At 44.5% G+C, this 2170-nt stretch overlaps 1 protein-coding gene across 1 annotated transcript in view; it reads left to right on the top strand.

Annotated features, from left to right (window-relative positions):
* Positions 1-6: 6 nt before the first annotated feature.
* STARD5 (StAR-related lipid transfer (START) domain containing 5) overlaps positions 7-2170 on the top strand; it is a gene marked incomplete at its 5' end in the record, with an annotated part of 3642 nt that continues 1478 nt past the window's right edge. The window contains 3 exons of the mRNA XM_010144922.1: positions 7-68; positions 194-326; positions 1658-1775. Coding sequence (XP_010143224.1) covers positions 7-68; positions 194-326; positions 1658-1775 — 313 coding nt within the window. The remainder of the gene's footprint in view (positions 69-193; positions 327-1657; positions 1776-2170) is intronic.

The raw sequence follows: 2170 nt of genomic DNA, 5'->3' as shown, positions 1-2170 counted from the left end.
AGCTTCTCCTCCCCGCAGAGCGAGGTTTCGGTTTCTTGGAGACCCTCCGTGGAGTTTGCTGGCAACGTGTGAGTATGTCGGGCGCCCCGCATTCGCCTCCTGAGATGCCTGGATGAGGGATCGCACCCCGCGGCGTGTTCGGGGCCAGGCCGGCGAGAGCAGCGGATTTTGGTTTCGTTTCGCCCCGCTGCAGGTACAGGGGAGTGGGGGTCCTGCCTGCCAGCCCCCAGGATGTCTGGGAGTGCATAAAGCCGGTGGCCGGCGGGCGCAGGACCAAGTGGGACCAAACCGTGAAGGATTTCGAGGTCATTGAAGCCATCAGCGACGTAAGTGCCTCCCAAACTGTTCTGCTGTGTTCGGTGCAGCATTGTCTTCAGAAGTATTGGGCTCTGTATAGAGCTTCCTGTTGTGGTGCCTCTTGAGACAGCCTATGTTATGTGCAGGGAGGTAAGAAGGTCTCAAGGAGTTGTACAGCCTCAGCCTCCCTCTCTGGATCAATCTGACAATATTGGGTTTGTTCTTTTTTTGTTCTTTTCCATAAATTGCGCATGTTCTCTTAATGGATTGTCTTTCTGCAAGGACCTGCTAATACAATCTTGGCTAAATACTGCACGTTTAAAATGTCTCGATGTATAACATTAAAGATTCCTGCACTACGTTGTTGATGCTGCAAATCAGGCTAAGCGTTTTTTGAACACATTGTGAGGGAAGAGAGGTTTAGAGACTACATGGACTTAGTTTAGTAGTGGAGCGTTTTTCATCAGCTGTTAATTCAGGCTTTGTCTTACACTATGGTAGCACACGATGCTCTGTGGGCTGTGCTACATGTGTCGCATTTTGCCTTTGACTGGCTGACTGACCTTGGCACTCTACACTTTACCTCAGTGTCTCTGTCGTTAAAATAGAGATGCTGCACTTGGAGCATTACAGATGAGAAGGGCTATGTATGAGCAGTTTACCTTAAAAGGACATTGAATTTAGATCCCCAAATCTGAATGGATGTTGGTGCTCGGGGCCATCCAGGATGCAAACACAACCAGTCTAAGGAATGTTTGTGGAAGTTCTGGGAAGATTATTTTCCTGGGGGTTATCATACAGGCATTTAATATTAATGATAAACTTCAACTTTGGGAATGCTGTAACGTGCCACTTGAAATTCATAGACTTTATGAGACTTGCCAGCACTTACCAATGTGGTAGAAACATCTGTTTTGGGGAGTCTGTCATAATAGAGCCCCCACAGAACGGGGATGGTAGTGGTGAAGTTTCTGTAGTGTAACAAATCTGGTTATCGAGTTGTATCCCTTGTGGTGTGATACAAACAAGTTTATCTTTGTTAGCTTTCGGGAGGGTGGAAGCATTTTAACTGTCCTATGAGCACAGATGTGCCAGATTTGCTTTTCAGCATCCCTTCCGGTGTCTGTCCTTAAACAACTTGGAAGCCATGTGTTATCGCTGGTTTTTTCCATAAACTGTCCTTCATCAAGCACTGTAGAGCCTTTTGACGGGGCTGATTTGCATTTTGTTCAACGAAGGCTGTAACAGAACACTTTGATACGGTTCAAAAAGTGTAGCTGGAAGAGTACCAGAAACTAGAGGGATTTTTTTGCAGTTCTTTTGAAAGCATCAACTGACATATCTCTTTTGTCACTTCCAGGCTGTCTCTGTATGCAGAACCACAACCCCTTCGGCTTTCATGAGAGTTATTTCACCGAGAGAATTTGTGGATGTGGTACTAATGAAGCAGTATGAAGATGGGACGATGCTGTCTGCTGGTGAGATGCTAGTGTTCTCAACGTGTTCATCTTAGGTTAGGAGATAACCAGCAGCTATTGGAAATGAAATTAAAAAATATTAACATTCTGTTTAGTAGTTGTTCTGATCTTGATCAGAAAATAAAATATTAGTAGTCTCTGTACATTGTTGTTCTCGGTGTATATAAGTCATGTTAACACTCAGATGAGTGGTTTCTTCCCTTGCTATGCTTTTGGTATTTGAATAAGTATTTAATTTACTATTAAATTCTGGGGGTTTTGTGTGTAATTGTTTTTAAGAAACCCAAGTAGTGCTGATTTTAAGGGGCTGCCACCACGTGGAAGGATGTATCTTTGTTTTTCACTTTTGTCCTGTTGTTCACCTGTTACAAGTCAGTGCTTTTATTGTCCCACTG

Source organism: Buceros rhinoceros, unplaced genomic scaffold (genome assembly GCF_000710305.1).
Source record: "Buceros rhinoceros silvestris isolate BGI_N320 unplaced genomic scaffold, ASM71030v1 scaffold8301, whole genome shotgun sequence".
Lineage (NCBI taxonomy): Eukaryota > Metazoa > Chordata > Aves > Bucerotiformes > Bucerotidae > Buceros > Buceros rhinoceros.
This window is presented reverse-complemented; position numbering and strand designations above follow the sequence as displayed.